This window comes from Cheilinus undulatus, linkage group 19, assembly GCF_018320785.1.
Source record: "Cheilinus undulatus linkage group 19, ASM1832078v1, whole genome shotgun sequence".
Taxonomy (NCBI): domain Eukaryota; kingdom Metazoa; phylum Chordata; class Actinopteri; order Labriformes; family Labridae; genus Cheilinus; species Cheilinus undulatus.
Window position 1 is genome coordinate 41,925,957 of NC_054883.1, and position 21,450 is coordinate 41,947,406.

Sequence of the window (21,450 nt, forward strand, 5' to 3'; positions counted from 1 at the left end):
TTCTTCGTTTTGATGGTTCAGCCCATGCTCTGTTGCCAGTCTGCACCATGCTGTCCCAGGAGTAAGCTTATTTGTAATAGGCTAAAATGCCTTTAAAATAGTTCATCTCTCTTGGTAAAAGTACTGTTAACAAATTTAATATGTTTGCAAGAACCAGTATCAAACATTTCTGTGATGATATTGATTTATTATTGAGTAATGGTGGTTCACTATGTGGTTATTCTTTACTAGTAAAAATCACAGCTTTTCAATCGATCTCCATTGTGTAACTTGATAACCAACAAGTAGGAAGAAGGAGAACACAGCTGCCACATGTGGAAAACAAAACTAAGCAAATAAAACAATTTTAAGAACACACAAATTTTTGATCAGAAGTATGAGATTCATAGTCAAAATGAGACCACAAAATTAGAAGGTTATGTTTTAGAATGATCCATATGATTTTTTTTGGTTGATTAGACTCTATTATAAATTATTTTTTGGCAGAATTTGTCCTCCGTACTCTTTTAGCTCTGAAATACATAAACAGAACATTTAAGTACACAAACATCCGACCACTAATCAGCCTCAGATAACCTCCCACTGACATGCGGCTGTTCTGAATCACTGAAATGAGAGAGTAGCAGAGCAGCGTCCAAAAACCAGCTGTGGGTTTTACATTCCTGACTCCTGCCACAGTCCCTTTAACAAAAAGTCTGACCTCTGTCGGCTCCGTCTATAAAGAAGGGCGCTCCGTGTTGACAGGGCCGCTTTAACGTGGAGGACACTGGGCTGAAAACCAGCAGCTGTCTCAACATTCGGGACATGTTAAACAAAAAACTGTGACATCTTTTTGCTGCAACCTGGATGGCCAAAAGGGTCAGCGGAGAGCCAACAGTGAGTGAAATGAAGAGTGACAGTCATCAGGATGGGGAACATTTTGTTGATGCAAAGACAAAACTTCCTTTTTCTCATGCAAATAAAAGCTGGTAATGCTGTGTAGCCATTTAACCCTTCAGAGGGATTGACTCACATTTAATGCAATATACTTTGAAACGCTTCAACTGAAGTTTAGTGATGATTTTACTGTCTAAAACACGATGCACACAGCCAAATACTTGCAGGGCATAGATAATTTGTAGAGAATAAAGAAAGCATATCTGATAAGAGCTTCATACAGCAGGTCAAACCAATGGAAATCTGTTACCTTGCAAAGCAGATGGATTGTCCAGATTTCATGTCTGTCATCAGGCAGATCTATCTTGCAAAGCTCCAATCTGAAACCACTGTGCCTGGACCGGAAACGGGCCGAACAAAGCAGCATCATTTTAGGAGAGACGGTAGCAATGCCTGCCTCTGGTGTAGCATTTAGCTCAGATGTAGAAACAGCATAACGGTAGTTTTAGCTGGACCACATTTCTCTACTGTAGCAGAGAGCCACACTGAAGGCTTCTCTTGGTGGAGAATACGTTTTGACTTTTATCCACCAACAAGCTTCAACATTCATAAACTACACAGCTTCAGGTGGGGTTACGACCGAAACTGCACACGCCTACGACCTCATTTTGTCTTGTTGCTCTGATTGGCCCGTCATGAATGTGACAGAACGTTTGTCCAATCACTTTCTGATCATTTCTTTAAAAGTCCTGCCCTCCCAAATACTTTAGCTTTAGCTTCAATAGCGTTAGCTAAAGCTAACATATCTATGCTAGCTATGTAATTTATGTTACTATGTAAGGCAATGTCGCTAAGTTAGCTCTAGCAACTTGAAATTTTGCAAACATAGCCAAAGCTAACATAGCTACATAGATAACATACCTGCCTGTCTTATAAAGCTGCTTCGTGAGCTTAGCTTTAGCTACATAGCTATGTTATCTATAGCTAAATTAGCTTTAGCAACATGAGCTTTAGCAAAAAGTAGCTAAAACTGATTTAGCTACATATATAATGTGCCTATCTAGCTTACATAGATCATTGTGTGAGCCTAGCTATAGCTACATAGCTACATTATCTAAAGCTATGTTATCTTTAGCAATTTGAGCTTTAGCAACATGAGCTTTAGCAAACATGCTAAAGATAATTTAGCTGCGTAGATTTGGTAGATACATAGCTAACGTAGTTGCTGTATAAGCTTAGGTCCATTACCAAAGTAGTTTCATTAGCTACGTAGCTAGAATGTTTTCATGGAGGACAGATTTTTGTTAGCAGACTGTTATTTTAGCTTTATTAAATGTTTGACAGGTCAGGTCTTTAGCTGAACTTGTGGTATCTTAACTGTAACCCTAACAGAAGAACCGTCTGATTTTATTTTGAAAGTTTTAGTGTGTTTCCGTTTTGATAAACCTCCCAGATGAACGGTCTGCAGCCGGACTGTTGAATCGTTTATAAAGTGATTAAAGACGTAAATGGAATAGTTCTGTTTAAACTGGGGGATTATCGGTTTCTTCATGTGCATTCTGTTTTTATTCACATATATGAGAAGTCGGATGTTTGCATCAGCCACTTAGTAATTTTATTTCACAATAAAGTTTCACTTTAACTCATCCATGTAGAAATGTGCAAAATAATGTTGGGTACATTTTAGATAAGCTGACAGGGCTGGAGGAAAGTTGGTGTTTCAGAGTGTTGTGTTTGTGTTTTCAGTGAACTCAGGGACTCAATGCTGAAAACTGAAGCATCAGAAACGCAATCATTAAAAACGGTTTCATAAGGATCTGGGTTTGAATATTTCTACATTTCTGATATTTCTATGACGTTGTGGGTCTTACTAAATGCCTCTCTCTGCCATCTTCCATCTCTCTGGAGGCGCCCTGGTCTTCCTGCAGGGACGTGAAGGGTTAATTTGTGGCCGGGGAAACCTGATGCTAATTAAGTCTGAGGAATGCCACATCCTGACACTGGAGTGCAGGAGCCCAGAGTGGTTCAGGCATGGAGGGAGCCAGCAGTAATGCATGAGGCTGGTGCTTTTATTCCTCTCTGACAGGCAGGAGATCCGGACTCATCAGACCCTGGAGCTGAAGGTGAACGCAGATCATGAAGTTTAAGTTGTGATAAAGTTGATTTGGTCTCAGAGGGGACGATCAGGGCTGGACTGTTGGACTTTTCAGAGATTTTTCCAGGTGTAACATTTACGAGTCTAAACCCTAACTAATGTTTTCTTCTTCTGCAGGAGGAGGGAGAGATACCTTGACGCAAAATGCTGTTAGTATCACCAGTGCTGTTGCTATCTTGGGTTTCGCTGCAAGCTGCCGCAGAGATTTGCCGCGGGACGCACTGCTACGGCGCGGAAACCGGCGATCCAAGACCGTGCACCGGAGCGCACTGTCCCGGGAGCAGATCCTCCAGACCTCCGCGGCAGTTCACCCCCTCAGCGCAGGGGAGAGCCGGGCACATCGTCACCGGCCAGCATTATGCGCACCAGGGCTTTACGCCGGACGCGTATCCGGCCGTGCAGCCTCTGCGCGGGCGGCACGGCGACGGCAGCGGCACGCGCAGGAGAGCGCCCGAAGTTTACCCCGCAGGGTGCACGGATTCAGACTGTGTCGCTCCGGGGAAACAGTTTCTGCCCACTAATGACACCCGAGAGTGCAGAGGGATCGAGTGCAGACTGCCGCCCAGGATCCGGCCAAAGGCTCGGCTGAAGTCCTGTGTGGGAGAAGGATGTGTGGTCGCTTCAGAGGAGAGCGTCTCCTCATCCTCAGCCAGCCAGCTTCCTCCTCTCCTTCTGTCCGACAGAGCCGCGCAGTTTCTGGGAGATTTTCCGGAGCTGGGATATCCGTCGCCGGAACTTGGCAGTGCGCCTCTGGGAGTCCAGCTCACATGTGACATCAAACCAGGTCTGCTGTGTTCATCATGTTACAGAGAATGCTGCTGCAGTTTAGACTAAAGCTAAATCAACTTCTGTACATGTCCTTCCTGTAGGGGAGACCGGGGCCGGATGGCCCTGTTTTTACTCTTCATGAATTCCTCAGTAGAGTCAGCCAGCATCATTCATGAGGTCTAGGGTCTCCCTTTCATTTTTTATTTAGACCAAGTTAACCATCAGGTAGATGGTCGTCCAGTTACCTCTGGGGTTTGGTTGAAAAAAGATTTTTTAAAGCACGAGACACTAAATTAGCCTTAATATAAAACTATCTATCCAATAATCATCACTTTCATGTTTATTTGTATTTGTTTATTTATGTAACCAGGATTTATTCCCATTGAGATACAAAAATTTCTTTTACAAGGGAGTCCTGGCCAAGACAGCAGCATAAGTTTGACACATAGGACATTAACCACGACGTAGAACAAAGGTTACATCAATCGACTAATCAGCAGCTTTCAGCAGAAAAACACGTGCACACACTGGTCAAATGTTCCCTAACTCTGGTTGTGAAATCTCCTAAACTAACACAACCCTCAAGTTTAAGACGACCCTGTAACTCTGACCAAGACGATGGAGCAAAAACATCTTTGACCAAAGACAGCGAGTGCGAGGAATCTCATACATGATGAGTCCATGAGAACAAAGATTACAGCTACTGACAGCTTTTGGAGTCAGTGAAGAACAAAGATAAGAAGGTGCTTCATGTAAAATAGCCTTATAAAGAAAGATATACCCGTGGTGGCACTGATGGAAAATGAGCAAATGTCTTTTTATGAACACAAATATATGAGAAAAAATAAAAGTAGCAGTGGATTCTGATACTATGCTGATAATCATCAATCAAAACCTTCCAGCTACTTTTCCACATGTCAGTTTTAAAAACAAGTATGACACTGAATGTCTGCTTTTGACTCCATCGTCGTTCTACAACCTGCTTCACAGCCCATAGTCTGTAAATCTGCAGTCCAGTAACAGGAGCAGACCTGAAATCCTTTACAGCTCTTTAATGCTCAAACTGAGCAGAGGCATACAGAGTTACACACAGACTGTGCGTAATACGGTATTTCTCATTAAAACAGCCGTAGTATTTTCTGTGAAAACATAACACAAGCTTTTGAACATTTCACTTTGGTGTTATTTTCTTCCCTTTTTCTCACAAAAACATTTACAGTTCTTAACAAATGTATTAGACCACCTGTCACATTAGTCTCAGAGACCATCCAGCATCATGAAGTGCTTTAATGCGGACTCTTTCATTTTCAGTCAGCTCTCCATGTTTTACCATTTTGAACAGGAATGAGGAATTTCAAACTGAATCCACCCAAATTTGAGCCGGCTCACTGGGCTTCTCTGAGAAGTCAGAAATGAATCAAGCATAACATTCAACCACTAAAACTCATTTTTCAGTTCAGGAATGACAATAAATAACTATAATCTGACATATTAATCAAGAAATATTAATGTGCTTTACTATTTTTTCAGTTTTTTTGTAAATCAGTAAATTTGAAAATTCATGGATAACAATAATAATTCTATTTTAGCATTAAAAATATCATTTGGGTTAAAGAGCTTCTACATATTGGTGTATTAACCATTGCAGAAACATAAATATGATTTTGGTAATTACCAATGCTGTTAATTTAGGGCAGCTGTGGCAGAAACCTGACTGTAGTTAGGGTTAGGGTGGTCTAATACATTTGTTAAGCACTGTATGTCCACATCGTAATGCTGACTCGCTGGATCACCACAAGGACACTGACACAGCTGCGTCAGTTTTTCTTAGTGATTTGTGTCATTATTAAATCAATAGCGAATAAATAAATCTGTCAGCAGACCAAAATTTGTATCAAACAGAGTAAGATACAACACTGGGGGGCCCTGTTCCTCCCTAAGAAAAGGCCAAATGGTGTAGTCAAGTGCTGCAAAATAATACCAGTAAATTTAATTCAACCATAGTGAAAATAGTGCTCATAAATGGGGAAATTAAGGTTCAAAAATACATTAAAATGCATAGATATTTGTAAAAATAACATTTGTTGCTTGGCTAGGTTAAGGGGGGCCCTGTGTAATATTCTTTCTAGTGGCCCAGAATCCCTAGCTACACCCCTGTGTGTCACTCCAACACTGCTATTGAGTGAGTTACATGTGTGACAACCAGCAGTGAGACAGTCATCCCTAACTATCCTCCTGACAAAGGTTCAAATTAGCTGAAACTCAGCTCAAATCAAAGTCATTAAACTCCACTTTTTGATAAGCGATTGTTTGTGATGGGACTGAACGTGGAAACTTTTAATACTAAAAGAACAATGAATTCAGCCGAGAATCTAAACAAATAAAAAAGCATGCCATCAGGTCAAATGTTTGATATGAACATGATAAAACAGGCCCTACTGTTTAGCTTTAATAACACTGTGAAATCCTGCCCAGGCCCCCTCTACAGTCTGACCACAGTCAGGTTAAGAAATTACTTTACTGCGTTGAAAACAGCACGTCTAACCAGCTGAATAATACTTTTTATTGATTCAGCCCTCTTTTGCCAGCACTGATGACCAAACAGAGGATTGTGGACTTAATGCAAAGTAAGATTTTATTGACCTTCAGCCCAAAATGATATCTGCAGAGACACCAGAGTAACTGAAGTGGAAAAATGTCTGCGAGTCAATTGTGCAGAAAATGCAGAGAGCTTTGATGTCGCTCCATAAAGGAAAGTCTCCCTGCTCGAACCGTGGTTTGACCAGTTGAATGGGTTCACTGAGTGTTCACACACTGTTGCAGAATTTAGAGTCCTGAATCATTTTAATCTAATTTAATCTCTTCCTCTGCTGCAGTGTTTGACAAGTGGTGATGATTGAATGCTGTTTTCCTTCACAATAACAAATTTGCTCTCTAGACTTCAATTTTGGCATTTTAACACCTCAGTGGATGTGGAATGATTGCTTTCACTGTATGGCTTAGCTCAGTAGAGGAAGTTCTAGCCTTTAAACAACCGAAATACTCCTGACAGGTACCACAGGCTTTACATTTTAAAAGTTTAAGTCACATAAAGTCAAAAGAATACAATAAATTATGCAACTGGAAAAAACACACCCAGGTTTACAACATTCTGCCATCTTTTACTCAAGTGAAAGTGTCTTAAACTAACCTTAAACTAGTTTTAACTTTTCTAAAAAAGTACCTCAATAAACCTCAAGCTAGCTTTATCTATTTCAAAGCTAGCTTTTATTAAACCCAGGCTAGCTTAAACTCATTTGAATCCAGGCATAAGTAAACCTGCGCTAGCTTCAGCACTACACTTAACTGAACTTAAGTTAGATAAGATAAGATATTCCTTTATTAGTCCTGCAGGGGGAAATTCCAAAAGCTGATGCTAATGTTAAGCTCTTAAGCGGTTTCAACTTAAAGTCTAAAAAAATATGTAAATGAACAACAGGTACGTCTAACATTTAGCTTACTTCTGCTGATTTTAACTCTTTGCTCTTGTTTGCTATCAAACATAACAAGAAAATATATTTCTCCCATGCTCATGAGGAGAATAGTGGACCTACTTAAAAAAGATACTTTTACTGCTAACAAGCAACTGAATTAAGTTTAAGTTTATTCCATCGTTAACAGGTTGCATGAAGTCAAATGAGCTATTTAGTTGCTTTTTGCCGGTTCAAACAATTTTTCTAAGTAGGGCTACATTTTTGTTTTTACTTTGGCCCCCATCACATCCAGTGGGTGCCAAATGCTGTCACTGAAATGCTCTGATGGTGCTTTGTTTGGTGTTGTACTGTATTATATCCCAGCAAACAGTCCGATGAGGTTCATTTGGTCCACTAGTATCTTATTCTACTTCATTCTTTTAACAGACCAGAGTGTTTTTTTGTTTGTTTGTTTTATTTGAGATGGCGCTGTTGTCCTGCCCCTGCTGGTAGGAAGACAGCGCCAAAACCTGTATAAATCAGCTGACAAGACATGTCACAGCAACATCACGTGACCACTCTGAGGAAGACTGCAAATGAGCAGTCGAAACTGTCGGGTAAAAAACAAGAAAAAAAAAAAAAAGAAAGAAAACACTCTGGTCTGTTAAAAGAATTAAGTAGAATAAGATCCCAGCATACAGTTTTGATACTGGTATCTGTTTTGATGAACTCATACAACCTCCTCATCCAGTCTTCCTCTTTGCATTCTCTGACTTGTAGGTGAGAATGAAGTTCCCTCAGAAGACGCCCTCATCTTGCACCTCCAGCTGGCCAAAGGCCAGGAGAAACTGGTCGAGGCCATGCGAGCACAGCAGGTCATCATCAAGGAGCTGCAGCAGAAGCTGGCTGACCAACAGGAGGCGCTACTGTCCCAGCAGAGGCAGATCCTCGAGCAGCAGAAGCAAATGTATGAGCAGATGGATGTGGTGAAGGCGCAGTACGGCCTCCTCTCAGACACCATTAAGCAGGTCTCCTTCCAGGGTCTGCAGGGCGAGCTGCAGAGCTACTTCGAGAGTCACCTGGCAGGTCTGCAGAGCCAAGCTCGCAGCCACCTGCAGAAGTCCTACGCTGTGCACAAAATGGATATGGATGCAAAGGTGATGGATGTAGTAGGAGAGGCTCATTTCCCTCAGCCTCTGCTGGGATGTCCGACAGCCTGTGGGCACGAGGAGTTCTGTGATTTTCAGAGGGACCCGCCTCAGTGTGAGAAGTGCACCATGTGTCCACCGGGTTTCTTTTTGATCTCACAGTGCTCTCCAACTGCAGACAGGATGTGTCAGGTACTAACCTTAAAACTCTGCTATCTGTATACTTGAATTCAAAATATCCCACTGTTTCCTTGATGATACGACTTATAACTCTCTCTGTACTTCATCTATGTGGTGGGAAAACGAATTCACTGCAAACCAGAGCATGCATGATTTTAGTTGACAGTTTTAGTGATTGTATTAGTCAGTGGTTTTCAACTATATGACAGAAATAGATAAACATTATGCCTGCTTTGGAGTGAAAATATTCACTCTTGGGCCAACATGACTCATGCTTGAAAAGACTGCAAATTTACAGCAAAACGTAGATTTCTGTTTTATTTACATTTTTTTAGTTGATTCAGGATGCACAAATATCACAAAAACTCACATTAGCATCTGCTTTCAGTCAAAATGACTTGGACATTGTTTTTTTTATTATTGAAAATGTATTAATGATGGTATTATATATTTGTTTGAATTGCAGGACAGAGATGAATGCCTTGAACTACCAAATGTCTGTGGTGAGCGAGTAAAGTGCCTCAATACTCCAGGTGAGTTTAGATCATTACCTACAGTGCCTAAAAAAAAGGATTCGCCCCCTTGGATGTTTTACCTTTTTGCTGATTTAATAAATCAATCATGGTCGATGTAATTTGGCCTTTTGACAAACAAAAATCCTCTTTAATGTCAAAGTCAAAGCAGATTTCTACTAAATGATATCAATGAAATAAGATTATATCATGTAAAATATGTAAATTCATAAATATTTGACCCCTTTAAAGTAACTGAGCTAATTCAACGTACGTGTTTCCAGTTGGTGCTAGTAGTCTCACAATTAAAGAAATGAGGATCATGTGAGTGCAGTGAATGTGTCTCATGTGGATGTAGTGTAAAGACACCTCTGGAAGGTCCAGCCACTGGTTAATCAGTAATCATGGCTACCATTGCACCATGAAGACAAAAGAACACTACAAGCAACTCAGAAAAAAAGTTATTAAAAATTACAAGATAGGGGATGGAGACAGAAAGTCTCTGAGAGTTCAGTTAAATCCATCATGAAGAAATGAAGGAATATGTCACATGTATAAATCTGCCTAGATAGGACCGTCCTCACAAATTGAGTGAGCGTGCAAGGAGACTAGTGAGAGAGGACACCAAGACACCTATGACTACTCTGAAGGAGTTCCAAGCTTCAGCAGCTGAGATGGAGAGACTCTGCAGACAACAACTGTTGGCCGGGTTCTTCACCAGTCAGAGCTTTATGGGAGAGTGGCAAAGAGAAAGACACTGTTGAAGAAAACTCAGATTCAATCTGGACTAGAGTTCACCAGAAGGACTGTGGGAGACTCCATGGTCAAGAGGAAGAAAGGTCTTTGGTCTGATGAGACCAGAATGGAGCTTTGAGACCATCAGACAAGACGCCAAACACTGACATCACCACAAACACAACATCCCCACAGCATGATGGCAGCATCATGCTGTGGGGATGCTTCTCAGCAGCTGGCCCAGTCTGAAAGAGATCTATGACTAGGGAGAAGATTTATTTTCCAGCAAGACAATGACCTAAAGCAGTGTTTGCCAACCATTTTTCCTTGAAGAGAGAGAGAAGAAAAACCCTCAAAAAGGCCTATGCATGCTTTCCTTATCTAAAGAACTTTGTATAAACTACTTTTAACTGCTCTATCATGGTTTTAGTCAACATTTGCAAATCTAATTTTGGCAGCCTCAGAGCAGACAAAGACTCGCCCCCCCCCAAGATCTTTGGCGCCCCCCCTTTGGGGTTCCAGGACCCCAGGTTGGGAACCAATGACCTAAAGCATATAGAGAAAGCTACACAGAAATGGTTTAAAGACAGTAAAGTGAATGTTCTTGAGTGGCCGAGTCAAAGCCCAGACCTCAATCAAAAAGACAATGCATGGCAGGTCTAGAAAAGGGCTGATTCTTTTGCAACCTTGCAGAGCTGGGGTATGCATAAGAACGGAGTAAAAATACAGTGTTTCGATGTTAGTCAATTTAGCCCAGTTGGTGTCCTTAGACTGGGCTTTTACTTTGAACAGCACATACTGGAAGTGTATTCAGACTCTGTTTATCTTGCCTGAGATATTTTTCCAATCACAGTCATCAGGAAAGACATTGCAAATCTGTTCCACTGTTGTCTACACATCTCTGCTAAAGCAAAGTTAATGCGGCCCTTTGTTTTCTATTTTCTGTTTATTTTGGCCGAGTGACACAGGTGTGTAGCGATAAAAAAAGTTCTATTGTCTGGATTCTCTGCATTCAACACAGCGCCCGTGCAGGGAGTCTGAAAGCCTTGGTTTATTAACATGCACACCAAAATGAATATGGAGCTATGTCACTGTGAAGACGCAGCTACCATGCACCCAGTCTGAATTGTACTTGACATCTTTTTTTTCCAAAACTGCATACCTTACCTTTATTAACTCTGCTTTTAATCCTTGGTTTTTGTATTCTTTATGTTTTTCATAGGAGGATTCAGGTGTCTGGGAGCTTCTGAAAGGGAAGCAGTATTGGGCTTGTGTGGTCATGACTACTTCTACAACCATGAGCTGCAGGAGTGCCAGGCCTGTTCTGACTGTGACGGAGAGCCTGTCAGTGTTTCCTGTACAGCTATCAGCGACGCCGTCTGTGGTCAGCCATCAGAGAGTCGACTCTCCCAGTCCTGGGCGGCCAGCGTTTCAATCCCCCATGCCCATACCCCTGGCACCCACATCTTCCCAGGACTACAACTCAACATCCGCGGCAAGGAGATCAGCGATCTGTTGTCCAACGAGGCGGGACAGGTGAGGTTCCTGCAGCACGGCTTGGTTTGGTTGGATCATAATTTTGCTATCAAGCACAACTGCAGGAACTTCCTTCAGGTGGGGATGAGGCTCAACGGGAGCCAGGAGGAGGAGGGTGAGGACCTCAGTGGAGTTCGAATCGAGCAGCCGGATGGGAAATACTTCCAGGGTGTGAGCGTGAGCAGTGGAGTGGAGGTTGAGCCAAATCATACTTTCACATTGCAGCTGAGGAGTCCCAATCAACACTGCAACCAGAGCAAGGATATTCAAGTCTATGATATCAGCACTCCCTCTTTCAGCCTGCTCTGGTTGTCTCATGATACCGGAGCTGTGGCCATGACGGCTCAAATGTCCCTGTTGACACACTACCAAACAAGCTACCGCCCAACTCTCCGTATGACATCAGTGTCTGACCCATATATGATCATTTTAACCCATGATAACCGCGGCGTTCGCTTCACAGAAAGTGGTGTTGTCAAGTTTGTCCTCCAACAGGCGCTGTACTCTATGGGCCACACCTGTGTTCGGGAGGGTTTCTCCCTGATCGCTTATACTAATCATAACGGAACTGGACAGGAGGCGATGCAAGCCTTCAAAACGGGCGTCCACTACAGGGATACTTCCATCACCCTCTCTGGTGCTGTCAGCGTGAACAGCGAGGACACTCTAAGCTTTGAGATCCAGTCTCCATCCCAGTGCAACATCCGCTACTTTGGAGACAACACTGGGATCAGTATTCTGAGTCTGATCTGGATCCCTTCAGCTGTGTCATCAGCCTTGAGCGCCACTGTGTCCAAGACAGGTCTGCCCTCTGGAGCAGTGAGGAATAAACCGCTGTTTTTCCACCAGATCAGCCCAGATACCCCACAGGTTCATTTAGCGCGCTCAGGAGAACCGAACAGCCGGAAGAGCTTTATATTCCATGAGAAAGGGGAGGCGAATATCGCCCTTAACCTGAAGCTGATACACTCTTGCAATGTTGTAAAGCTCACCTTGCAGCAGGTGGAGGGTCAGGGTGGGCAGGCAGGTCCTGTGGCTCAGCAGGTGTCTGGACATATGCCTGAAGGGAGCCAGTGGGCCAGTATCGGGCTGAGGGCCTCTTTCCCTGTCCAGAATGGTACAGCCGTCTTTGCGACTCTGGACTGCATCCGAGGACGAGTCAACCAGATAACACACGAGGGCGGCACTAACATTTCAATCCTCTGGGTTGCAGTGTGACCCAGGAGCCTTTGACAGTGATTATAAACTTTGTAAAAAATAACAGAAAAAAAGACACTTTTGCACAATATTGAATTGCAGAGCAAATTCAACAATTTACCAAACTAAGGAAGGAAACCAGATGATAAGAAACACTTTAATTCATCTTTTAAACACATTTTGTCATTGTATTGTTAGACTTTTAATGTAAATCTCTTTATGATTCACTTCCTGTAAGTACTGAAGTACTTCGGCTGGTTGAGCAGTGACCAATTTTATGGAAAGAGTGTGTGAATGTGTGTTTGTGTCATTACTTTAAATATGAATGTGTGAATGAACATGTAAAGTGGTGCTATATTTTATATTTGTGTGTGCAAACACACCAGCATGCCTACCTTTGCATACGTGTATGAGTCATATAATATATTTAGTACTGTATGTATCATTACTCATTTAAAATGACTGTTTGTCCTTTTGGGAGACTTGTGCTTTGCTTTTTGGTAAAGAGGGAATAAGATAAAATTCACTCACATGGTTAGCTTAGCTTAGCATACAGAAGGAGAGCATGAGGGAAGAGTTAACCTGGCTTTGCTTAAAAGCTCCAACATTCATCTGTCAGCCTTTTTTTTTAAGTTATCACAGCATTTTGTCTTAGAAAAAACAGGCGTGAAAAACTTAACCCATTTGTTTGAGGGCTTAAGTACGACGGAGTATTAGGGCCACACGAAGAAAAAAAAATAAAAGCATAAAAAAAAAAGTTGATATTACGAGAATAACGTCGTAATATTACGAGATAAAAGTCGTAATATTACAAGAAAAAAGTTATATTACGAGAAAAAAAGTCGTAATATTACGAGAATTAAGTCATAATATTCCGTAAAAAAAGTTGTAATATTGCGAGAAAAAAGTCTTTATATTACAAGATAAAAGTCGTAATATTACGAGATAAAAGTTGTAATATTACAAAAAAAAGTCATAATATTACAAGAAAAGTCGTAATATTACAAAAATAAAGTAATAATATTATGAGATAAAAGTCGTAATATTACAAGAAATAAGTTGTAATATTACAAAAATTGGTGCCGCGGATCTACGACGGAGTATTGTCCTGATTCTGATAATAATTTGATGCTGATGTGCCAAAAGATGAAGTATTTCCTCATTTGCGAAACCGATACTAAAGTATAGCTTCACAAAAAGCTCAATATTGCTCATTTTAACGGAGGCGGCGCCCCGGCAGACTGTCTTTCTTGTAATATTTTTTTCTCGTAATATTACGACTTAATTATCGTAAATTACAATTTTTTTTCTCATAATATTACGACTTTATTCTAGTTATATTATGACTTTGTTCTCGTAATGTAAAAAATAAAATAATAATAATAATTTTTTTTTTTTTTTTTCTCTTCCTGTTGCCCTAATAGTACTTAAGAGCCAGAATGTCGCGAGAAAGAAAACTACTTCAAACCTTTACCTACCGTAAAATACCAAATAATAGCTGGGGTGTTTATTTGGGACAGGTGTTTAATTCCTTTCTCACAAAAATCTTGCTCAGCAAAAAATGGAAAGATATGGTCAATTTAATCTATTTATATACACCATATACACCACTATTTATTTACACCAGAATGAATATCACCTTTACATTTTTTTACCGTAGTTATACTAGTTATAATCCCGAGTGGTCTTCAGCATATTTGACGACAGTATAAAGTTAATCTTGTACTTTTTATTTTTTCGCTGCTATCTCACTTGAGAAAACCAGCAAGGGGCAGGGGTGCCCCAGCCAATGAGGAGGCTAGTACCCACAGCCAATCAGGCTCAGGTCAGAGGGAGCGTTCCTATTGGCCGCTGTAGCTTCCGTATCTCAGCTCAGTGAGGAGTTGATTCGATGGCGGCGTTACGGCGGTGTTCGATCCTGCGTAGAATTTGTTCATGATGAGATGAAGTGTTTTCTTGCCTGTGATTGGGCCGTTGATTTCAGTGGAAAAGCAGAGCAGAATCACTCCACGCGCTTTGCCACAGTCAGTATTTAAATTCAGCGGACATTCTCATCCACAAGGAGGTACGTAAGGAGAGGGGCGGAGCTACGGAGCTCAAACAGTCAAACCATGAGTCAAACACAGAGAAGAACAGGAATGGAGGGGAGTTGACAGTTTATTCTTTATGGTTCTCATCAAAAGTGACATAACCGAGCTTTAGATAAATAACGCCAGGTGTTTATTTGGAACCGGCGGGTATTTATCAAAATGTGCTGCTACACCCGGTGGTTAAAGGGAACCCAGCTGTTATTTGGTATTTTACGGTACCTGAATTACATAGCAAACTCTGACATACAGTGCAGAACTCTCCCATAATGGTTATCCAGTTCATCACAAAGACTGAGATGGTAAGAAGTGTGAGCATTGTTCAGTAAAGTCTGGCTGCAGACAGCAGATCTCAGACAGCCTCTCTCCCAGACTCTTAGTGTGAGACGCCACCTTTACCAGCACAGACGTGCCGTAACTCGTGGTGTAATGCATTTCCTCTTTTAGATTATTTTTTTTATTCAGCTTTATTCATAAACAAGTCTGTCAGTTACATTCATGAAATAACCACATTTCATAAATAAAACTAAGAAAATGTTGGGACCAGTTTTAGCAGTAGATATGCTAACTGTGGCTCACTTTAGCTTAGTTAGCTTTAGCCACAACTAACATAGCTATGCTAGCTATGTAGTGAAGTTACTATGTAAGCCATTACAGCTATTTTAGCTTTAGCAATGTGAGCATCTAGCTAAAGTTTATGTAAGCTATGTATAGCTAATTTTAGCATCGTAGATTCATTAGCTTTGATATCCATGAGCTTTGTGAGTTTTAGCTCTCGCTACGCTAGCTGCATAGCTTGTTTGTCTATCTAGCTTATACAGCTAACAGAGCCGTGTAAGCTACCTTTGCTACACTAGATTATTTTCATGGAGGATTAACTTTTTCCAGCAGAGTGCTGACTTGGCTTTATAAAATGTTTTGCAAGTCAGGATTTGATTTTGGAGTTTTGTTATCCTAGCCTTTATCTTAACCCTTACCAACCTGAAAGTTTAATCTGATTCTGTTTAGAAAATTTTACATTATCAATACCTCCTCCACACCGCCATGTTTGTTTTTGAGTTTGTTGTCATAAACTTTTGACACTAGTGAAAAAAATATGAAGAAAAAAAAAACAGCACTGATGATAAATCATTTAGAAATTCAAAAAAGTAAAAATAATAAGTTTAAAGGCTCAAATCAAAATCAAAATTCCAACTTATTAGTTCAAAAGATTAGAACACAATATTAAAAATAAAAATATATATTTTTAAAGAGCAAATATATAAGAAAGTTGAAATCATACATTTGAAAGGTCAAAATATGAGATCAAATTTAAAATCATGAGTTTTATGTCAAAATATGACTTAAAATTTTAAATTGTGAGTCTGACAGGTCAAAATATGGGATTGAAAAGCAAAAATTAGGAGTGGAAAATGTCAAAAATGTGAGCTAGAATTTAAAATGATGACTTAAAAAGTTTAAAATATGACAAATCTAAAATGTGTGTAACAGGTCAAAATATGATGTGATATATAAAGTCCAAATTATGAGATGAAAAGGTCAAAGTATGAAATGAAAAGTCAAAATCATAAGTTTGAGTCATAATCTTGAGATGCAAAATTGAAAATATGAAATAAAAACACAAATTAATGTATTTCCCCAAATTCTTGACTTTTTCTGAAATCTTTCTTACTCTTTTATTTTTCAGATTTTTATGGCTTAACAAGGAAATTTTAAATCATCAAATTGAAGTTTACATTTTTATACTGGAGGAGATCTCAGACCTCAGACTGGTGGGACAGTTAGAATACAAATATGATCTTGTGGGCCGGATATTATTGTTCCACGGGCCAGATTTGGCCCCAGGGCCTTGAGTTTGACACCTGTGATCTACAAGTTGAAGAACATTTGTTGACCAACACTATATTCATTCTCACTCTTCTTAAGAATTCAACTTTATGTAGTTAAAGCAGCATCTCACATTCAACGCGCCCAGGGCAGAGATGGCCATTTTGGCTAGTTATTCAATAGACTGTCCTAAGAACAGGAGCTCTGGCTGCCTGTGGTTCATATTACAATTCAAGAGCAGGTTTGGATCCTTAGATCCAATAGATAAACTGTCTGTGAACCCAGCACCTCTTCATTGGTCCTCCTGTCTTTAAATACAGGACTCTGTGTCTTCTTTCATGGCTTTTCTTTCTCTCCATCCTGTGGCTGGCTTTACCTGTAATTAAAGTGAATTCAAGTTTTATAAAAAGATATTAACAAAAACTGGATTTATCTAAAGTTTAAACAGTTAATGGTTTTGTTTATTCTTCACTGATCCTATACTATTATATAAAGATTAAAATGAGCATTTTAAAAAATGACTATTCCCACAGAAATCTGGGAAGCTTTTCAGGAAAGCACCAAACACAAATGCAACAAAGTTACTAATATGCAGATATATTTAAGGGTATTTGAGTTTTATAAACAGGACGTTTACACCGTAGAGAGCACGTTTGACAGACGCAGAGAAGAGTATCAATCATTAAACAGTGTTTATATTCACACTTTGGTTCATAGTCTCTGTCACATTTATTTGCTCACATGCAGTTGAACATAGTTTTCTACAGTGTGCAAACATCACGCTTTGTTATTCTCCTGCTTAAATGTTATTTTCCTGCAGAGCTGCTCATGCATATAGGGCCTAATTGCCTCTGTGTGTGCTCTGTCCTCTAAACAATTAGGCACAATTAAGTGTTTCACAGACTTGGCAGCAAAGCCACGGCTGAAATTCTTCGGCTTGATTTTCCCTTCATTATGTTCAGTGATTTTGTTTTTCTGTGCTTGGACTCCCTGCACATGACTCCTCAGAGCATGAAGTATCGTTGAACACCAAACAACATGAACGTTTATTTTGTCAGACTAATGTGAAACTGTTAGAAGGAAGCTATGGTGCTTTGCTTTTTTATTCCAAGGAAGGTAAACCGTATCTGATAGACTCTGTTTTAATCCATAACAATGAAATGCTTTAGTTTAACACTATATGTAATGAGAGCTAATGTATTCATCCATACAGCCACATCGTTTCACCTCATGTTACATTGGTTTCATGGTGGAGAGAACAGCTTTTATTTCCATCAAATAAAGGGTTAAAAGTGTCATTTCCAATGTTACTCATTCCTCTTAAATGCACAGTCTGTAATCCTGCAGCTGGGGGGCGCTCTACCTAAATAACAGCTAAAAACGACCAGTAGAAATGTGCTGCTCAGTGCATACCTCTGTTGTTTTCTGTTTTGAATTTAGGATTTAGAAAATCTTCACTCTGTTTACAAAACAGTGGACCGCTGTTGTAGTTTCATCGATGAATTTCCACAATGAAGGAGAAAAGCGGTTAAAACTGGTCTTCCTGAGTAACTGTTATAAATCCTACAATGATGTGTGAGTCATTTGCAAACAAACCAATAAAAAGGGAGCAATGGAGGCTGGTGGAACTGGGCGGCACACCTCCACTCAAATCCTAAATGTCTAGTAGGGCCACAGCTTCACGGTACTGTCTTAAACTGAGGCTGATTGACTTCCTGTTCAGATACACACCTGCTTTTATTTTGAAAGAAAATAAGAAACTTGTTCTGGGTTGTAAATAAATGAAGGGACAGTAAAAAGGTAAATGTTTGATAACACAGGGTGCATGAGTTTGGACCAGTCCTCTGGGCTGTCTGTGAGTTTTTAAAGTGAAATGAATCATTAAGGAGCAATGGTGGACTTAGTTTAGACCAGGGCTTCTCAACCTTTTCAGCCCGCAACCCCCAAAATAAAGGTGCCAGAGACCGGGGACCCCCACTGTGCCTGAAGGTGCTAAACACAGCCATGAGCATGTGCAGTGCAGACAGGGCCGCCCATAAGGGGGGATAAAGGGGAGAGCTTTCTGGGGCCCAGCCAAACTGGGGGTCAGCAAAATCATGGTCCATAGTAAAGTTAAGCTGTGGTATCTATATTTTATATTTAACCACTCTTATTAAAGAAACATCTTTTTTCCCATTTGTGTAGTAAGTAGTCCTCCTAAAAATATAAATCTCTTTTCTTAAAAACAGAATTAAAATGGGATAATAATGGCAAAAAGTGGTGGATAAGGAGGTGAAATTGGATTTTAAAAGTAGCAAAAATTAGTTAGATGTTGACAAAAATAAAAGTGGGGGAAAAGCACCAAAAAATTGCAAAAATGGGCATATAAAGTAGTAAAAGAGGATTAAAAGTGGCTGAAATGGCTTTAAAGTGGCAAAAAATTGGTGGAAATTTGATTAAGTAGGATGAAAAATTGCTATAAACTGGCACAGAAGGGTTAACTGAGGCAGGAATTGGCTGAAATGGGTTACACTGGCAAAAACAGTCATATCAAATAGTGAAATGTGGTTAAAAAGGGCATAAAAAGTGTTAAAGAGGGGTTAATAGTGGCAATAATGGGTCAACAGAGCCAACAATAGACAGAAAGTGGCAAGATTTGGTTTAGAAGGTGTAAAAACAGACAAAAAAAAAAAATGGTGGAAAGGGTTTAAAATGGACAAAAATGGGTTTTGAGTGGCAAAAATGTGCCAAAATTGGTGGGAAAAAGTGATAACACCAATTTTGCCAAATTTTAACCCATTTAAGTGGCAACAGTGACATTAAAAAAATATAATTTTAGTTTCTTTAAGGCATCTGGAGACCCCCTCTCAGTGTCTCGCGACCCCCAATGGGGTCCCGACCCCAAGGTTTAGAACCCCTGGTTTAGACTGCTGCAGGGAGACAGTGCAGCAGATTATCCACAGTGTGCTAACAGGACAATAAAAACACAACTCGTACAATTTTAAAAGACTTGAAGCAATAATTATGCACCTTAATTACCTTGCAATGAATGCATTTCTGCTGAAAGCCGTAATCCATCATTTTTAACCTCTGATCTCAAATAAACTGAGCCTTTAAAGCAACATAACCTCATTCAGCAGCCGAGGTGTCAAAACTGCAGACATGACACTGGAAAAATCATCCACTTTATTTTCCTATCAGTCATGTTGAAATGATTGGTCCATCTATCGCCTATAGGAGAGCTGTTCTTGGATTAAACGTAACAAATCTGTGACTCAACAGGAGGGAGAGAAGAAACCAGTCTGGTTGTGAACAATCGAATGTTTCTGTCGGTGGGCTGAATTGAAAACAGGTGTTTGAGTGGAGCGGCGCTCCAGATGTCTGACGCAGTAGATCAAATAAGAGCCACAGCACTTTAAGAGTTTCAGAGACATCAGAGGGAAACTGGGACAGAAACAGAACAGGAAACAAGAAAAAAGCAGAGCGGAGAGGCGGCTGTGGATGTGTTGGAAACTTTGAACCATCCATATAGAAACACTGATTAAAGGAGCTTTTCAGACTGACTTTGATTCGATGTTTGAGGGCTCTCGTGTAGCGACAAAGCCGTGTTGTCAGACCCGTCTGTGTAGTTCCGCTTAGCTCAGCATACTTCTAAAGTTAGCCTCTTAGCCTTTTAGCTAGCTTCATTTACCTCTGTTTTTGTTGTACCGCTGACAGATTCTTTCTTTGAAACACAATTTACAACATCTGGGGGCTTTGCCATCGAAAACCTCTTAACAGCACGTTATGTAAGAAGTCTACCATCAAATGCAGGCCAAAGGCTAGCTGAGGAGCTTTTGGAGGCTAAGGCTGCTGTTGAGCTAGTTATGCAGGTCAGAGTGGATGGCAGAGCTAACAGCAGTTGGACAGAAGGAAGAAGGTGTTTACTGATAAAAGATGAACTGTAGTGTCTGCCTACAGAGAGTTAGCTTTTTAAGCTAGGTGTAGCAGTATAGAGCTAGCATGGGGACCAGAGCTAAAAGCAGAGTTTGTTCATCATGTGGCCAGAAACTGGAAGCTTTTCTACCCAAAAAGGTTTGATCATGTTCTTTTATGCTAACTGCAGAGCGCCAAAGAGCGCTACGGTGCATTCACTGTTAGTTTACTGCGTTAGCCGTTACTTCAGTGTGGAGCATAGCATTTACCTTGTCGGGGTAGTGTTGTCCCTGAAACGTCTCTGCCAACGCAGTTTGTCCAGTAGGGTTTACGTCCAGCATGCGCAAATGGGCCGTTGATCCGGTAGTGACCAACCAACTCCATATGGAAGACGCTGAACAGCGTCTCGATGGGAAATTTGAAAACATTTTTGTTTTTTTTTCATTCTATTTATTTTTATTCAGGTGAAAGACACTCTACTGCTGCAGGTTATGTTCAAATTCAGCTCTGTTGTGTTTTTATGTACTTTTTGATGTGCTTTTGTCATGTTGCCAAATTTAAAAGGGAGGCTATGAATATAAGTGAATATTTTTATCAAATTGATCTGTATTGTTTTGAAATTTGACATTAGCAGCTGCTCACTGGGCGCCAAACACGTCTGGCCCAGCTATGTTTCTTGATTTAAAAATTTGACCCAGATGAATTTGTAACTGAATATCCCTGGAATATATATTCCCTTCTTTCTTCAGTCTGTTTGCTCATGCAAAATGAAACGCAATTAATATAGATTAAAAATGAATGATATTTAGCAACCCTGTGATTAATCTGATAAGAAATTTTAATCGTTTGACAGCACTAATATATATAAATATATATATATATACATATATATATATATATACATACATATATAGTGCCATGAAAAAGTGTTTTCCCTCTTTCTGATTCCTGAGTTTTTTGCATATTTATCCCACTTAAATGTTTCAGATCATCAAACCAATTTTTATATTTCACAAACCCTGTGTGAAAAGTAATCTCCCCCTGAACCTGATACCTGGTTGTTCCATCCTTGGCAGCAATAAC

The 21,450-nt window shown here is 40.2% G+C and overlaps 1 protein-coding gene across 1 annotated transcript; it reads left to right on the forward strand.

The window, feature by feature from the left end:
• Nucleotides 1-1,721: 1,721 nt before the first annotated feature.
• nell3 (NELL (neural EGFL like) family member 3) lies at nt 1,722-13,325 on the forward strand. Its single transcript, XM_041813688.1, has 5 exons — nt 1,722-2,999; nt 3,149-3,815; nt 8,032-8,591; nt 9,046-9,112; nt 11,049-13,325. Exons 2-5 carry the CDS (start codon nt 3,176-3,178, stop codon nt 12,578-12,580), a joined length of 2,799 nt encoding a protein of 932 aa, XP_041669622.1. The 5' UTR covers nt 1,722-2,999; nt 3,149-3,175; the 3' UTR covers nt 12,581-13,325.
• The last annotated feature ends 8,125 nt before the right edge of the window (nt 13,326-21,450 follow it).